Source organism: Podarcis cretensis (assembly GCF_951804945.1).
Source record: "Podarcis cretensis genome assembly, chromosome: 14".
Lineage (NCBI taxonomy): Eukaryota > Metazoa > Chordata > Lepidosauria > Squamata > Lacertidae > Podarcis > Podarcis cretensis.
Window position 1 is genome coordinate 46,641,053 of NC_137183.1, and position 17,079 is coordinate 46,658,131.

A 17,079-nucleotide genomic window follows, 5' to 3' on the forward strand; every position below is an offset into this window, starting at 1 on the left:
TGGCGCCGCCAGGCGGCCTCCGAGCGGTAGAGGGCGCTGCGGGCGAGAGGAGCCGGGGGCCTTAGGCCGGAAAGGCACGCCAGAGGAAGGAAGCGCGGAGAGGGAGAGAGAGAGACGGAGAGGCAGAGAAAGGGGCCTGGCTCGTCGTGCCTCCGCCGCGCTGTCTTCGCCTCCTCAGCAGCAGCAGCAGGAGCAGCTACACGGCCTCCTGGCCTGAGGGAGCAGGTGAGGCCCGCGCCCCGAGGCAAGGGGAGGCCTTCACCGCCCGGCAAGGCCTGCCAGGGAGCGGGCTGGTGGCGCGGCTCCGCCTCCCGCCTCGGGCCGGGGCTGGGGGCGGGGAGGAGGACGAGGCTCATGAGGAGCCCCCTTGTTGCTCTTTGGGAAGGGAAAGGGGTGCCTGTGACCCCAGGGAAAAGGGGGCGGAGGAGGAGACAGGCCTTAAATAATGTCCAGATTTGGGGGGGGGGGGACGACGACACACACGCTACGGGCGGTCTAGAAATATAATACATGATCATAATAATAATAGATAGCGGCACAAGCCTTCCTGAGCCTGGATCTTGCCCTTCCGGAGGCGCGCGCGACGTGGTGCTCCTTGGTTTGACGGGTCGAGAAGAGGCTGCCCGAAGTCCCGTTGGCACCTTGGAGGCGAGGGCAGATTGGTTTCCCGGGCGCGCGTGTAGCGGGAGCTGTGGTTGCCGCCGATCCTCCTCTGCCTTGAAGGTGCCAGGAGGGCGCCTGGTTGAATGAGATGGATGCCCGCGCCTTGGTGGCTGGCGATGCCGAAAGGAAATGTCTTGAAAGGGGTGTACACGCGTGTGGAAGAACATTAGTGGGAGTTTGCACGGCTGTTTGGCAGAAAGAGAATTGCTAGCCTACAGGCGCTTGTATGTCACTACTCCCCTGTGGAAGTGGTGTGAATAACAGCCCGTGGAGGTTCTGGATCTTCAAGGAGGATGAACTTTCAGGTTGCCAAAACTTCTATCTAAGCGACTGGCATAAAAGAGAGCAACGTAATAGTATTTGGTTGAATGCTTGAGTTTTCATCGGTACCTCAAAATTGTTAGATTTAATAACAGGCACAGAGACTTTTGAAGTTTCTGTATGGCTGCTCTCTCTTGTTGTGGCTTCCATCCCACCCCTCTGTTTCTCCCACCAGTTCAATTTTCATGATTTCATGGCCTAGAAAGGTAGCTGTGGCTTGAATTGTGGGCAGAACTGAGATGTCGCCATATCTGCATTCCCCATGAGAGAGAAAGGTGTTAACTGATGGCCCAATTCTTCTCATTTGTACTGTGCCTTTACTACTTGCTTGTTATTCTTTTGTCCTTCCTGATCCCATTTTCATTACCTTGTTACTCGAACAATTCCCTCCTGTAAGATTAAATTGAAGAGAGATCTGTGTTCATGAGGACCCTTTGGGTTGTGGCACCCAGGTTTGAGCTCTGTGTCATCTGCCTCTCCACTGCACCTCCATTTGTTGTCATTTTGACAGTCAGTTAAAACCCAGCTCCATTGTTTGGAATCATTTAATTCCCTCTTAACTGGTTGTTACTTTGCTGCTGCAGGCTTACTTTTGCTGCTCAGGTTCTGTTTATTTTTATTTTTAGCATGTATGTAAACTTAAATATCTTGTAATTGTAAATTTTTTATTGTGACACTTCATGTACTGTTTGGCCTTCCTCTAGGTTGATTAGGTTTCATTGGTGGCCCTACACGTGGACGTCCATCTCCAAGTACTTCATTTTGCTGCCTTTAAACAGATCATAAATACTGTTTTATTCCACCAAGCTTTTTATCTGTTTTATTGCTGGCCTCTTCCATATACCGTAATTTTGCCTGACATGTTTCCTTATTTCATTGTTGCATTGCCTTAAATATGAGGTAGAAGTGAAATAAGTGTATTTATACTGCTGTGTGGGCACCTTTTGGCAGCAAGGCAACTTATGAACGCCAGTAAATTAAGTAAAATGAGGCCAGCATACTTCATGTGCTCTGGATTGTCCATATGTTGACAACAAAAGCATACTGAATTGTATAGGAAGCAAAACTGAAATAGAAACTGCTTTAGGAATTGCTGCACAATACTGTAAACTGAAGCTGTAAAAAAATACTCTACTTTGCCCACTTGTCAGGCTTCTCTTTTAGCTCATTTTTTGATGCTGCTGTTCTCCATTAAAACTGAATATATGCAGAGGCAGACCTTTCATGGGATTATTAGATTATTTTCCTATCTCAAAATGAGTGCAGTATCTTGAATCTTCCTACTGTACCCCGAGGCAGGTTTGCTGTCTAGAACTCTCCAGTCAATTTTAAAATGGGTACAATGTATAAGAGAGACTTCTATGTACCTCAAGCAGTTTATTCTGCCCTCGTGGGCTGAACAGTGGTGGTTTCAGCGTTAAACAGTATAAAATAATGTCATATGTCTGAACCACATGACAATACAAAAGCGTTTCTGCACTTTAAAAAAGAACAGTATAAAATAGTAACTCTGAGGAAGTTTTTTGTGCGCTCACATTTTTCTCATAACAGTTTCAGTTTTATGTTGCAGCAATTGGAATTATTATTATTATTTGGTTTCTAGCCAAAAAAATTCTAGAGTCTAGTGGCATTTTAGCAGCTAACACATTTATTGTAATAATAAGTTTCTGTGGGCCAGAACTCGCTTCCACTGATGCATGAAGTGGTTTGCCTAACTGATTTCATACACTACAGCAGGGATGAGAAACCTGTTGGACTCCACCTCCCATCAGCCCCAGCCAGCAAAAGGCATTGTAGTCCTGTGTTTGGAGGAACACAGGTTTCCTGCCCCATGCACAACCAAAGCTACCTTTATCGGGACCTTGGAAATGTGAGAGGTTAGTTTATGATTGCCACGAAGAGTGACATTTTAGAAGGTTGCCTAATTCAGTGTTGACACCAATTTACTGAGGGATAAAACACAAAATTGGCACCTTCTGGTGCACCATTCTAACTTCTTTGCCCCTGCTCCTCTCTTGTGCTAATTTGGTAATTTGGTAACAGGTCGCTTGCATCAAAACATTCCCTTTGTCAGGCATAGTTCCTCTATCTTGATAGCTAACAGGGTTATGCAGCCCCCCCTCTCAATTTGTTTTTGCAATAATGGAATAAAAAGTGACTCTTCTCAGTGTACTGGTTTCTGATTCTCTTACTTTTCTCGGTGCTGCTCTTTGTTGTGATTGTTTGCCTAGAAATTGCCAATGATTTTATAATTGCAAGCACAATAATTCTATACAGGGGATTGTAGCAGCCGATCTAGTGGCTGAGGGTCTGGTGTTTACTGTTGCCTGCCTTTCCATGAAGTCTCTCAGCATGAGGAATTCCAGTGCAATTCTAAGAAACAGCTCAGAATTATTGTGATGTATGCAGAAGAGCAGGTGTAGGATTTCTGAGTATTTACTAATCATTGCTAATTCAATCAGTTGACAATAATGGCTCCATTTGGTAGAGACTGCTTTGGAAGTTAATTTGGAACTGAGACTGCTGTCAATTCCTGACAAGTCAGTTCTTACACTAAGCTTGAAAGTCAGAATTTCTATCCAAACCAGATATGTATAATTGCAGATAATTCTTTCTCTCTAAGATCAGTATTTCTACCCCTTGCCCCCCTTTAGCTATCATAAAAAAATCCCAAACACCCTTTTAAACCTGGCTCACCTATTTATTTTATTTTATGAAATGGATTTAAATTTTGTGACTTTTAATTTTTTACTTATATTGCACATATTTTTAGAAACACATACATCCCCCTCTCCATGATCTTCATGCACCGACCGATTTAGAAACACTGCTTTATAATGATTCATTCCATTGTGCTACTACTTATGGCTGCATTTCAGAAATATTTCGTTGGCCCAGTTTTTATGTACACCAAATTTAATGGTTTGTTCTTTCCTTACTAATGGGGAGAGTCTGAGTCTGCTGGGGACAGTTTACTGTTTCTACCTGTAGCTCCTCACTGAGATGTCTTTTTCCTTCCCCACCCCTCCAGCTACTACTGAAGAGCATGCTTGGGTAGAGGCAGTTGGGGTGCATTCTGAGTGCTTACTAATGTAGTTTGTTTAGAATGAAACAAATCATGATCCCTGGTTTGATATAATGATAAGCCATGGATTGTGGGTTGTTTCTCTTGTGTGCTTGTAAGGAGGAACAAAGAGACCAAAGTTGTCATTAACTTGGTTGTATTGTGATGTGCAAGGAGACCGTACCAATCTCTTGTTGATCATTCTGGAACTGTCTGCTATGTTGTTGCTTTTGTGCATCGGGGGAAAAATAATTACATGAGATTTAATTGATTTTTGTCAGATCTGGAGTCTTTTTTTTAACCAGTTTGGTGTATCTGTATCTATGTGCTGTTGGGTGGTGTCATGTGTTAAGCCGAATTCCTTTTAAACGTTATCTACTTACATTTTGTGAACACATAAGCTATATTCAGATGTAAAGGTAAACCATGATTTAGTGTCACAACAAGCCTAGGCTTTCTGCACGGAGGAGATTAACTGCAGTTGAACATATCTTCTGACCACAAACTATGGTTAATGGATTTTATTAACAATGGTTTGCGCTTTTCTTTTCTTTTTTTTACTAATTGCAGTTAAACTAACCACAGATCTTCGGAATTTGAGCAACATGGCAAACTGTAGTCACTCAGAAATTGCAGTGAGAGCTTCCACATTCCTTCTTGCAGCCGTGCCTGAAGAGGAAGGGTGTGGGGGGAAGCACTTGAGCGTAGGAGAGAGGCTAGGCTAATTCCTGTAGCACCAAGCTTTGGTTTAGTGAACTAACCTATAGCCTGTATTTTTCAGAGATTAAAATTGTTCTTCTCGTCCATAAATTACTCCCAACAGCTTGATATACAAGCCGACAACCCGCTGTCATTTCTGTTGCAGAAGCTGCACGCTGAAGAATTGGGTGTTCATGATAACATGTCCAATGTTTCCGTGGATAGAAGCATCAGACTGCAGGAGATTAAGAAAGGGCTGCAGTTTATACAGTAAGACCTTGGTGACTAGAAACCTGTGTGGTGGATGGGTTATGTTTGATTGGTAGCATTGGTTTAAATTAACATGATGCTTTAGAAAAAGGGGGGTTGTCATATCAAACAGTTATTGAGCTTTGCCCTTTCACATGTGCAGCACATTGCTTGATACTGGCTGTGTCCCATGTGCCTTTGAGAAGAATGCTCCTTAGGTTGCAATCATGTGCTCACTTAAAGGTAAAGGTAAAGGTACCCCTGCCCGTACGGGCCAGTCGTGACCGACTCTGGGGTTGCGTGCTCATCTCGCTTAAGAGGCCGGGAGCCAGCGCTGTCCACAGACACTTCCGGGTCACGTGGCCAGCGTGACGAAGCTGCTCTGGCGAGCCAGCACCAGCGCAGCACACGGAAACGCCGTTTACCTTCCCGCTATAAAGCAGTACCTATTTATCTACTTGCACTTTGGGGTGCTTTCGAACTGCTAGGTGGGCAGGAGCTGGGACTGAACGACGGGAGCTCAGCCCGCCGCGGGGATTCGAACCACCGACCATACAATCGCCAAGTCCTAGGCACTGAGGTTTTACCCACAGCGCCACTTACTTGGGAATAAACCTGTCGGACCCAGTGCGACTGAACTTCTGAGTAAAGATGCAGAGGATTGTGCTGTCTGTCTTGGTTTGTCCAGGCTCAGCAGTATCACTGTAGGCAGTACCATGTTTCCATCTCCTTTCCATTTTTTTTGGAGGGGGGAGAGGGTTTGGGTGTAAAGAAATTAAAATTTTCAAGTGCAAAGGTAGTTTTCCTCTGCACATGCAGAGGGATGCAGAAAAGCCTTCTCCACAGGCTCAGGGGGGCTCTCCAAGCTTGTATTAAATTGTGGGCCCCTGTCAGAGAGACATGCTCCCCCTTCAACCAGAGCAGCAGCTCATACCCTGGAGCATGTTACTAAAGAGCATCTCTGCTTTGAGGAAAGCTCCCTTTCAGTCTTTTTCAACGTTATCCCTATGGTCAGGGTTATTTAAGCCATATGCTCTTCTCAAGCAGCTACTGAGGTCAGTTCCTGATGCTTCAGTCAATATATGACAGGGATGAAAATCCACAGTTGCGGTCTTGAGATTTGGCATCTCAGCCCTCTGAGTTTTGCTGCTTTTGTCTTCTTTCTTCTCTTTTTCTCTTAAACACATTCTAAAATACCGTATTTTTCGCTCTATAAGACGCACCAGACCATAAGATGCACCTAGTTTTTGGAGGAGGAAAACAAGAAAAAATAAATAATATTCTGCATCTCAGAAGCCAGAACAGCAAGAGGGATCGCTGCGCAGTGAAAGCAGCGATCCCTCTTGCTGTTCTTGCTTCTGGGATAGCTGTGCAGCCTGCATTCGCCCCATAAGACGCACACACATTTCCCCTTACTTTTGGGGAGGGAAAAATGAGTCTTATAGAGCAAAAAATACGGTAGCTTGATTGTCTAACATAGGGGTGATCCTTCAGATGTTGCTTAACTACATTTTCCATCATCCCTAGGCATTAGCCATGCTTGTGGGGACTGGTGAGAGTTGTAGTTCAGCAGTATCTGAACCCACCTGGACCCTTCAATCATCATCTGAGGCCATTCTTCATGTGCCTCCTCCATAAGAGGTCCGGAGGGTGACAACATGTTACTAAAGAGCATCTCTGCTTTGAGGAAAGCTCCCTTTCAGTCTTTTTCAACTTTATCCCTAACGGGCTTTTTCTGCAGTGGCTTTCCATTTGTGGAATGCTCTCCCCTAGGGGGCTTACCTGACCGTCACCGTATTTTTCGCTCTATAAGACGCACCAGACCATAAAACGCACCTAGTTTTTGGAGGAGGAAAACAAGAAAAAAAATATTCTGAATCCCAGAAGCCAGAACAGCGCAGCGCTCCCTCTCGCTGTTCTGGCTTCTGGGATAGCTGCGCAGCCTGCATTCACTCCATAAGACGCACACACATCTCCCCTTACTTTTTAGGAGGGAAAAAGTGTGTCTTATAGAATGAAAAATACGGTACATATCTTTAGGCACCAGGCAAAGACATCCATGTTCCCCCAGGCCTTTGGCTAATTAAACAGTCTATGGCCTTTTCAACTCTGTGTGTGTGTGTGAGGATATTGTTTTTGGTTGTTTTTGGTTGTATTTTTGTGTTTTTACATTGTAAACCACGTTGTGATCTTCAGATGAAGGGCAGTGTAGAATTTTAATTAATTAATTACTAATGATATTCTGGAGGGCCACAGGTTCTCCATGTCTGATTTAACATAAAATATTTGTGTGTGTACGTAAATATTTTATTTTCAAGTGTCAAGAACACTTCATGTACATTATCTTAGTAGCCCTTTCCACAATAGTGTCCATAGGCAGGACACTATTATTGGGTGTAAGCCCTCAGGCCAAGAGGATAGTGTTTTGCTTAAGAGTGCATGGCTGAGATGAGATCTGCAATGGGCATTTGCTGACTTGTAGGTCACACTCTTAGCCAGTAGTCTTAACTCTGGGCTGAATGATTTCTACAGCATTTTTGAGCTATGCAGAGCTTTCCAGACCTTGTCGTCCAAAGCAGATGCTGCACTTAAAGGTACTTTTAAAAAATAGTCTGCTGCTCTTCAGGACCCAGTTTGCCACTGGCAAGAACTTATGTGACTGTTGCAGTGGATTCCAGAGTGTAGCTATGATAATTGGTCGCATTTTAAAAGCTCCACAGTCTTCTGATCCATTAGGCTAACTGATCAATTAAGGGATAAATTCTGGACTCTGCAGATTGCCGGAAACTGAGCCCAGAAGAGGATTTAAGTTGCAGAGACTAGAAAGTCAGTTAATGAGAAATACATTACCTTTAAGAATGGAAACATTTATGTATTACTATTCCTATATCTGACTGGCAAGTTTTTTGAATGTGTAAACCTCTCTTTGAACAAGACCTGGGTAAGATCTGACTCTCTGTTTGTGTTTTACTCTTCCCTCCCCGCCAGGTCTACTTTACCTTACCCAGGGACTCAAGAACAATATGAGGTAATGGTGTTCATTTATGAACTTCTCTACCAGAGACATAAGGGACTCTGCAGTGGGTGGGAGTCATTACTTTCTTTGGACTTGTAAAACGTGATTTAAATTCTTCCTTTATTGTTTGGTTATGCTTGGCGAAAAACATCACTATTCCAGTTTGATGTGAGGCAGCTCACTGAGAGAGATATAATCCAGAACACGACGGTGAGGATAGCAATATACCTCTTTCTGTGATGTAGAAAATAGGCAACAAATGTCAAAGGTTTGGTGTATTGCTCTGCTCACCACTGCAGGGAATTTAGCCTTGTTCTGCAAAAGGTTCCCTTCCTCTAGTGTATTGCCTTTCTTCTGTCCTAGAACCTGAAGTCACTTCTCCTAAACCAGCAGTAGGCAACCTAAGACCCATGGGCCACAAGTGGCCCGCGGGGGTCATTTAACCGGCCCCCGAGCCACCACCGAACTGAGCTGCCCACTCGACAAGTCCCCGCACTCTGCGTTAAACCGGTGCAGCGCAGTGTGGGGACTCGCTTCTGTGGTGCCGGAAACCGCATCTGCACATGCACAGACGCCAGAAATCGCAGCTGTGTGTGCTCATGTGCATGCACAATCCGGCCCATAGAGGGATCTCTGCTGGAGTGAACCGGCCCAGGCAAGGTAAACCTTGCCGACCCCTGTCCTAAACCATGGGGGAGGCCCTGAGCCTGAGCCTGTGCTGTTGTTTTTACCTTTTTAATCTCCTGGTTATTTTTGCTCGACTGCTTTGTCAGCAGTTCCTGCTAAGGGACTTCAGTCGTAATTGCATCAGAAGGGGCTGGTAAACAGCTGGTGCTGCTTGAAAAAAAAGACAGCTAGTCCCACTTTAGAAGGTGACTATTGCATTTTCGAACATATGAATCTGCCTAGGAGCACGTAACGCAAAATTGTGAAATGTTCTCTTTGCAGAGGCGTGTCTAGCATTTATATTCTACAGCTTACCCTCACCTTTGATAGTTAAGGTGTTTTGTTTTGGGGGACCAACCTCCCTTGTATAATCAGTATAGTTTTGTTTTGTTTTTGTTTGGATTGCTTATTTTTTATAATTGTGTTATTGTACTGTTGTAACCTGCCCTTGGGACCTCATAGTGCAGGGCAGGTAAGAAATCTAATAAATTCATTTTCTTTTTAAAAATGTGTTTCAGATATTTATACGAGAGCTTGTTAAAAATCTGTTTAATGAAGGGAACGATGAGTACCGTGAAGGCAAGTGGGAAGGATCGCTGAACCACTACTCAGAAGCCCTAAACATAGCAGATTATGCCAATTCTGAAGGGATTCACATTTCTGACGAAATATTAGAGAAGCTGCATGTTAATCGCATAGCATGTTATTCAAAGAAGGTGAGTGGTGTGTGGACACCAGAAGGGTGGAAAAGAATTTTTTTTATTAATAAGTGCTGTATTAAGAAACTAGGTAGATATTTCCAAGCCTGATCAAGAGCTGAATTTCCTTTCTGAAAAGCTATTGAGGGATGGTTGGTCAGCAGCTTAAGGAACCACTTGTCACAGAGGCTTAAATTTTTTTTTTTTTTGCATCTAGTTTAACCTATCGGGGACCACGTGGTACCTCTCAGGGAGCTGGATTTTACTTTATGATCCAGCCCAGGAATATAGCTTTGATACTGAAAGCTCTCAGATTCTTGCTTCATACTTAACTGCTAAGTGATGGAGGTGGAAAGCTTAGCTGGGGTTTCACAACATGAAATACCACTTATCTTTCTGTGATTAGAAGAACTCAGAGATCCAGCATATCAGTAGTTCATTTCCCTCCCTGGTCTTCCACATACCCTATGCACCAACTAAAACAGGTGTGGGGAACCATTTGTCCTCCAGATGTTCTCAAACTACAACTCCCATCACTCTTGGCCATTGGCTGATGGGAGTTGTAGTTCAGCATCACCCAGAGAGCCAGAGGTTCCCCAGCCCTGGTCTAGAAAATAGTATGTGGTATATTAAGTGTGTTTCTCCCCCGTACCCTGGTAACACTGCCCCAGACGCAATTTCATTTCTTCAGTCCTCAATTTTAATAGTGAATCTAAGCCTGTTTGTTTGTTGCAGGGCTTGCATGATAAAGTTTTGGAAGATTGTGGGATAGTTTTAAAACTGAACGAAAACAATTTCAGAGCTCTCTACCGGAAATCTAAAGCCTTAAAAGAATTGGGAAGATACAAGGAGGCCTATGATGCAGTTGCTAAGTGCTCTCTCGCAGTGCCGCAAGTAAGCAGATCACGTACTATGTTGGCAAATGAAATGGCATTCAGTGGTCATTGCCTGTGTTGTGGGAACAATGCGCAGTGGAATATTTTTCCTGGGTGTTGCCCTACTAGGGAAGCTTGGGAGTTTGTTCATAGGCTTTTAGCGAAGCAGTAATCCAGTAAGTATGGCTGGCCATCAAGCACCTCACACTTAGCCTTTGGTGAGTGTATGATGTCATGTGCTCCCGCCCCCCCCCCCCGCCCCCCGTAGAATCCTGAAAAAGAGGTTGCAGGCAAAGTCTTGATCACGTGCTAGTGAGTAAGGGTGGGGGTATTTATGGGTTACACTGCTGCTTGAAAAACTTGAGAACCTTTCTATGCAGAAGTTCCTTAGATTGGATTATCTTTTTCTAAAAACAGGACGAAAGTGTAATAAAATTAACCCAAGAACTTGCTCAGAAACTTGGATTAAAAATAAGAAAAGCCTACGTTAGAGCAAAAGTAAGTAGAAGCATTTTTTACATACTGGTTTTGTAAGCTTTCTCTTCTGTGTTGGTTATTTATGATGGTATGCTTAATTGCAGCCTTCCCCAAACCCTGTTTCTGGAGAAGTATCAAGTAAGGTAAGGTATTGTGCCTTCCATGTGTGAAGTGAGTTCATTTTCCTGTCTGTACATTGAAAATGTGACTCTTAAAAAGAGATATATGATTCCCCTTAATCTTACAAGTATTTGGGTTAGAGCCAACGCTGTTGAACAGTGCAAAAATGATTTTGATGTAAGCTTTGATTTGGTGTAAGCATGCAGAGTAAGTGGCCTTTGGGTTGCTAGTAGCCTGTGCGCTTGCGTTTTTAAAAGAAAAATGCCTGCCTGAGGCATTTGCTGTGCAAACATCCTGATGACAGATATTTTGCTTGCTTGCAGAGTTCAAATACTTCTATAGAAGATATTGAATCAGGTGAGGCTTCCTGGATTTAAAGGGGAATGTTATATAAAAGTTCTGCTTTCAGCGTGGTCAGATTTCATTTCAGACAGCTCTCGGGAGCTGTGCCCTGCCTGCTTTTTCTTTGTTTGGGGAATCTCCATGGCAGTTAGCCTTTCGTTTTCCATTGTGAGGGAGAAACCCTTGCATCCTCCCAGCTTGTACATTGTCTTCCAGATAGGCAAGCAGATTGCTGCCGATCCCCTGATGATTGGCTGAAACATACGAGACGTTCTCTGTCTCTGAATGCACCTGCCAAATGCATAGGCTCCCTGTGGATGTGTTCCTTGAGATGTTCCCCCTTGCAGTTCAACATGTGTTGCTCAAATGTCTGCGTTCTCTCAAGCGCTAGCCAAGCTTGCCCTGGGAGCCTGGCCACCTAAACAATATGGGCATTGCCTCTGTTCTGGGGGAAGACATTCACATGTTGCACTTCTTTCCCATTCATAAAAAGTCACCCTCTTTTCCTCTTTTAGGGCCTTGGAAATTAGTCCCTAGCTGAGGCAGAGGGGTTCAGAAGAGTTTTGCAATTTAAGCTCTGTGCGTGCTTGATGATTGCCAATGTCTTCCATGAATGGTTGAAAATTGGCATGACAAGTGGGGTGTGCAGACTCCTGGGTCACTTTGACTGTTGCTGGGGGCAGAGAGAGAAGCAGCCTGGAGTCAGGCTGGCCTTTAGTCCACAGGTCAGGGCCATGCCATAAGAGTTCAGGAAGGAGGCGGTAGCAATGATGTCTTGTGCCCATTGGCTATGGCAGAAGGCAGGGAGGAAAACGTTAGGTGGAGCCAGAGTTAATGACAGGCAGAGCCAGTTAATTTTAGCTTGCCCTTCCCCCTTAGTACTACCAGGGCAGCACTAAGACTAATGAGGAGGAAGCTGACAGTCAGCACCCCCCATGGATTCTTCATCGAAGGCATACAGGAGAGGGCAGGTTGAGGTTGGTGGGACAGTGACCCATTTGCTCTCATGAACCAGCTTCCAATGGTAGACAGCTTCCAAAGCTCTTTTTTTTCTATGCCTCCTTTGGGAGGTTTGCCTCCATCCCTGAGAATCCCTGTTCTAAGATGCCTCTCTTCCCCGATCGAAATCTGTTTCAGATTTTTCCAATTGGAAGGAAAAGATTCTTTCTTCCTCCTCCTCCCCTTCCAGTTTTACACCTGAAGTTTCAAGCGATCTGTCTCCATTGCCAATGGCGTCTCTGATCACCCTTCCAGCCGAGAAGAGTTCACTCGCTGCCACCTCTCTGGCAAATGGAGGATCTTTCATTGTACCTGAAGTCTGTTTAGACTGCATGGATGGAGATGATATAATTGGAGATGAGCTAGATGAGTTGCTTGATTCCGTTTCTGATTCTGGGGAAAGTGTCATGGTGAGTCGGCTTCCATTTATTCTTATAAAAACAACAGAAGGAACACAGTGTTATAAGCATGTGTTGCAGCCTTAAATTGTGATATCTTCAAAGTGATGTGCCTCTAAGTGTGTCATTAGAGCAAGAGGTTTGGTATTAAAAATTACTTAAGTATTAATCTCGCTGTATTTTGAGGCTGCTTTGTACAAAGATACAGTGTTTTAAAGCATGGTTTAAAGAAGTGCTGCTGACTCCACCTAGTTCTATTGCTGCTGTTGCCATTTATTGAAGCATGAATTCATAACTATTTGCAAGTTTAGGACCTTGGGTAGCAATATTAGTCTTGCAAGAGTTCTGGACTTGCATGCCTCTTTGCATTGGTCTGTTGGAGCCGGTCTGCATTTCAATTTTGCCACAGGGCATTCCCTCCTTGAAATGACCTTAAATGTAATCGTACTGCTGGATGATCTAGCCCAGAATTGTCTGCTCTAACTGGCAGCAGCTCTCTGGGGTCACAGATCTTTTATAGAATATGCTATTTGGAATCTTCTAAGCATTCAGGGACAGGTCCTTTGTCATTGTGGGGAAGGGAAGAGTTCTACCACTTCGCCTGGAATATGGGTGTAAGAATCTGGTTTATACAGAGTCAGGGCTTTGATGTTTTCAGCCTAAAGTTTTCTACTGATTGGCAGCAGTTCTCCTAGGTCTTTGGCAGAGGAGGGTCTTCTACAAATCCTGCTATCTGTCTTTTTTCAAATTGGAGTATGCTAGAGATTGAGTCTTGGACTCTCTGCATGCGAAGCAATTGCTCTGCCCAGTGATATCATGAACAGGAACTCATGTTGGTGCCACTCCTGTTGTGAACTTCCTCACTCCCAGCCATGGCAGCCAGCAGATGCCAATTCCCACGATGAAAATAATTCCATGTATATACCAGCTCTAGCACCACTTCAAAAGAGAAGGCTTAAAACAAAAACCAGATCACTAAAAGTGAAAGATCGGCTACCTGCATTTAGTAGCAAATAACTTTCTTCTCTCTTCCTAGCCCAGCACGGTTGTCCGAGGAGCCATCCCAACAGCCACCATGGCTCCCAGCATACCTTTCTCTACCCCTTTGCTCGGGACATTGTCAGTCGGGCCTGGATTTGTTCCTGCCGCCTCTTTTTCAGAAATGTATTCCCAGCCTTTGGTTTCTGGCCTGGACAGCTTTTGTTCCTCTTTAACTACTTTCTCAATCAGTGATTCCAAAAGAGGTAAGGCTAGGCTTAATTCACCAAACCCTGTTAGGTAAAGCCTGTATAATCTAAGCAGCCTTTGTCTTACTAAGAAATAGTAGAACGTAGTGCCGTGGGGCTCATTGGACCCAGTGTCCATAATTTCTAATATAGTAGAATGCTTTGCAATCTCTTCTTCCTAACAGAATTGTGAAGTAGTTCACTGTTGTTGCCATTTTGGATTGGGAGCAGAGGAATCTGCCTTAGTAAAAGGTCTAACTCAGTAAGACCATTGGCCCATCTAGCTCTGTATTCTCTACCCTGACTGGCAGCAGCTCAGGTTGAGGTCTCTCCCAGCCCTCCCTGGAGATGCCAGGGTTTGAACCCCAGGACCTTCTGCAAGCTACGTAGATGCTTCACCACTGAGTGCAATTTTTCCCATTAAAGAAACTAAAGTTAAAAGATGGCGGCTTCCATGTAAGGGGCCTCATACTTTTGCATGGAGGTAGCTGCTGACTTCAGTGCTTCTTAAACTTCTGATAGCCTCTGTGGACTTGGAAGGTAAAGTAGAGTAACTCACCTCACAGGATACCCTTGCATCTCCAAGGAGAAGGAATGCTTGCAGTAATTTCTGTTTTCTGTTTCTCTTCCCACTCTCAATGTTATTGTTGGATTCAACGACAGGGATTCACAAACACACACACACACACACACACACACACACCCCTACACCTCTGTTTACTTACCCAGAACAATGAGTGGGCATCTTAGTTGCAACTGCAGGAAAGCCTAATGAATATCTCTCCCATTGTCCGGCCTTCCTCTGTACCTAATCATGCAGTGGCAAGTCTTCCATACTCCTCTCATTCCTGTTTGCTGCAGCACAATATACTATCCCTGTATACTACAATATACTATCCCTGTATACTACAATATACTATCCCTGTATACTACAATATACTATCCCTGTATACTACAGTATACTATCCCTGTATACTACAGTATACTATCCCTGCAGCCCAATATACTATCCCTGTATCGGCTGAGTGGTGGGGCTCATCTTCTCTGTAATGGTTTGGAGCAGAGTGGCCTAATTCTCCAAGGCACAATTCACCCCCTTGTAGCACACTAATTTGGGGGTCTCCTTGCCAAGACACTTGGTTGAGTTGGCGGGGTTCTGTGCAAGGATGAAGCATGTCTGCTTCACCTGACCGATTGGCATTGCCCTTTGCACTTCCCCTATCTGTGAAATGTGTGCCCAAACTGTGACTTTCTTGATCCCAACAGATATACCCAATTCTGTTCCTAGAGATGTCACGTCAGCGTTAAACAGTAATTCTCCGCTTCGACTTGTAAGTACCTTTACAAACTTTCTAAATGCTTTGCAGTTCCAACATTCATCCCTTTGAGTCGCTGGTTTGTTCATTCTCCTTTTAGCAAATGAGCTTGAGACCATGGGGACCTGGGTTCAAATTCCCACTTAGACTCAAAACTCACTGGGTGGCCTTGAGCCAACTGCTTTCTCTCTCAGCGGGGAGAGCCATGTACACTGCCCTGAGCTTCTTGGAGGGTCGTTGGGATAAAAATGTAGTGACAATGAGGATGATGGAATGCTTTTTTAAAAAACCAGTTTTGTTCCTTCTGGCAGATGAATGGGCCTACAAGTTTGTTTGGGTCTGAGAACTACATTGGGATGTCCAGCCCAGGTCGAAATGACTATTCTAGTGTGTTTGGCAGTGGACCCCCTAGTATACCTGTGTCGACAACGCCCTCCCTAGTTGCAAGAAATCCCCTGGAAAACACACACGAGCTAAGACAGGCCTGCCAGTCATGCTTTATCAAAAAGGGTAAGGAGCAAAAGCAGTTGATGACTTAACTTGGGGGGCGGGGGGGAGCTGAAGCAACCATAGCAGGAGTCTGTGTCAATGCTTTTCTGCTTCTCTTGACTAGGATAAGGACTAAAATACTTGATAGATGGATGAGGGCTGGCAACTGTTTCCATTACCTTACCTTACCTTTTTATTGCTTGTTCGGATCCTAAAAGCATCCTTAAAGTACTTGCTGTGAACGAACAATATAATTTAATCACTTCTGTGCAATGGCGACCCTGAAGAGCATCACTTTTTACTTTCATAATTTATACCAGCCATCTCCAACCTGGTGGCCTTCAGATGTTGTTGGGATACACCTCCCATTACAGTGCTGACTTGAGCCGACGCTAGTTGTAGTCCAACAACATTGCAGGGAGTTGTAGTCCGACTACATCTGTAGTCCAACAACATCTGCAGGTGAAAGCCAATTTATACTGTGCACCTTTGTCATAAGTTTATGTTCTCAGGGTGACTAACAGAGTAGCCCTAAACAAAAAAAGTACAAAATTTTCTTCAATCAGACTAGGCTACTTTGGACAGAGTGAATTAAATTCAGTTTATGACACTTCTCCTCCCTATGAATAATAATCATTCTTTGGTTTAAAATAATTTATGTTACTCTTATAAGCAGTCTGCCAAAAGCTCTAATCTAGACTTTTTCAAGATGCTGATGGTGCCTAAGAACTTTGCCTTCTCCTATGAGTAGTGCAACGTGTTCTTTTTTGTGCTTTTTTATTTTTTTTATATCTCAGTCTGATGGATTAGTAGTCAAGATCCTTAGGATTTGACACTTCCTCCCCTTGGATACAGCAGTTCCTTCCCTCCTGTCCTGGTGTTGGGCAAACTAGTTTGCTGCCATCAGTCTATGGTTTGAAAGAGGGATTTCTGTGCCAAAGAGGGAAGTTTTTGAGGCGAGGAGGATGAGATCCCAAAGCTCTTGGCAGCTCATGCCTGTTTAATGCTAAAACCTGGCTTGACATGGTGTCCGAGCTGCCCTTTGTGCTTTGTGGGTTGGGGAGAATCCGAAAATGGGAGCCTTGCAAAAGCATAGATATTGATCTAGCTTTCTAGGATGCAAGGTAAAAGCTAAGCTAAGGTTGGTCACCTTCTTGTTTGGCCTCCTTCAGTTCTACAGTTAATGGCTGTGAATAACAAGACAAACTTTTTAAGCCCTCCCTGTTGTTGTTTTCTTCTAGGTCCAAAAGTATTGGATTATACTTACCTTCCCAGTCTAGAGCACATGTGTAAGAAGGATATCTTAGTAGGTAGAATAAAGAACTCTGAAGATAAATCATGGAAGAAAATTAGGCCAAGGCCAACAAAAACACAGTATGTGGGACCATATTATATATGTAAAGGTGAGGATTTTCACTTGCGGGTATATGCATTTTAAGCTCATTCTTTCCTGAAGACTTG

General features: G+C 44.2%; 1 protein-coding gene across 2 annotated transcripts in view; it reads left to right on the plus strand.

The window, feature by feature from the left end:
• The first annotated feature begins 69 nt into the window (after nt 1-69).
• Nucleotides 70-17,079, plus strand: part of ZC3H7A (zinc finger CCCH-type containing 7A) — a 30,706-nt gene continuing 13,696 nt past the window's right edge. Inside the window, exons 1-13 of one of the 2 annotated variants that reach the window (XM_079953718.1) lie at nt 70-225; nt 4,914-5,017; nt 7,985-8,024; nt 9,197-9,394; nt 10,112-10,270; nt 10,669-10,749; nt 10,833-10,871; nt 11,172-11,205; nt 12,328-12,599; nt 13,624-13,831; nt 15,080-15,144; nt 15,441-15,639; nt 16,860-17,021. In XM_079953718.1, coding sequence (XP_079809844.1) covers nt 4,950-5,017; nt 7,985-8,024; nt 9,197-9,394; nt 10,112-10,270; nt 10,669-10,749; nt 10,833-10,871; nt 11,172-11,205; nt 12,328-12,599; nt 13,624-13,831; nt 15,080-15,144; nt 15,441-15,639; nt 16,860-17,021 — 1,525 coding nt within the window. In that variant the 5' untranslated portion in view covers nt 70-225; nt 4,914-4,949. The remainder of the gene's footprint in view (nt 226-4,913; nt 5,018-7,984; nt 8,025-9,196; nt 9,395-10,111; nt 10,271-10,668; nt 10,750-10,832; nt 10,872-11,171; nt 11,206-12,327; nt 12,600-13,623; nt 13,832-15,079; nt 15,145-15,440; nt 15,640-16,859; nt 17,022-17,079) is intronic. The other variant, XM_079953719.1, reaches the window with a different exon arrangement.